Source organism: Eimeria mitis, genomic scaffold (genome assembly GCF_000499745.2).
Source record: "Eimeria mitis Houghton genomic scaffold, Emh_scaff2531, whole genome shotgun sequence".
Lineage (NCBI taxonomy): Eukaryota > Apicomplexa > Conoidasida > Eucoccidiorida > Eimeriidae > Eimeria > Eimeria mitis.
This window is the reverse complement of record NW_013570871.1, coordinates 3,969-4,568: the sequence shown is the minus strand read 5'-3', so window position 1 is coordinate 4,568 and position 600 is coordinate 3,969. Positions and strand designations below refer to the sequence as shown.

General features: G+C 59.7%; 1 protein-coding gene across 1 annotated transcript in view; it reads left to right on the top strand.

Moving 5' to 3' along the window:
* The window catches only part of EMH_0055150 (uncharacterized protein), a gene marked incomplete at both ends in the record, with an annotated part of 786 nt that extends 304 nt beyond the window's left edge, over positions 1-482 (top strand). The window contains one exon of the mRNA XM_013497201.1: positions 3-482. Within this exon, the coding sequence (XP_013352655.1) occupies positions 3-482 (480 nt within the window). The remainder of the gene's footprint in view (positions 1-2) is intronic.
* Between the last annotated feature and the right edge of the window lie 118 nt (positions 483-600).

Below are 600 nucleotides of genomic sequence, written 5' to 3'. Positions count from 1 at the left end.
CAGCAACAGCAGCAGCAGCAGCAACAACAGCAGCAGCAGCAGCAGCAGCAGGTGCCTCTATCAGCTCCCCTCAAACTGCTGCAGGCCTCCCCAAGCGATCTTCTTTTAGCAGCAGCGACGCCCCCAGCAGCAGCAGCAGCAGCAGCAGCAGCAGCAGCAACAGCAGCAGCAGCAGCAGCGGTTTGCTGCAGGGCCCCTCCATTAGTAGTTTATATAACTCATCGCAGGAGAACCTCAAGGCGATGCCTCTTTTCAGCAGCAGCAGCAGCAACAGCAGCAGCAGCAGCAGCAGCAGCAACAGCAGCAGCAGCAGCAGCAGCAGCAGCAAGGTGGTTGTTGAGGCCCTGCCCACACAAACGTTTCGATGGGGGGACGGCTCGGGGGCCCCCAGGGGCCCCGGGGGCCCCCCCCTCAGCAGCAACAAAGCAGCTGTGCTGCATGCGCTGCAGTGGGGTGTACGCTTAGGTGTGTGGTGTTTATAAACCCTAAACCCTAAACCCTAAACCCTAAAACACTTATGGCTGCTGCTGCTGCTGCCGCTGCGTGTGGCTGTGTCTACGTGCTGCTGCTGTTGTGTGTTGCTGCTGTTGTTGCTGCTGC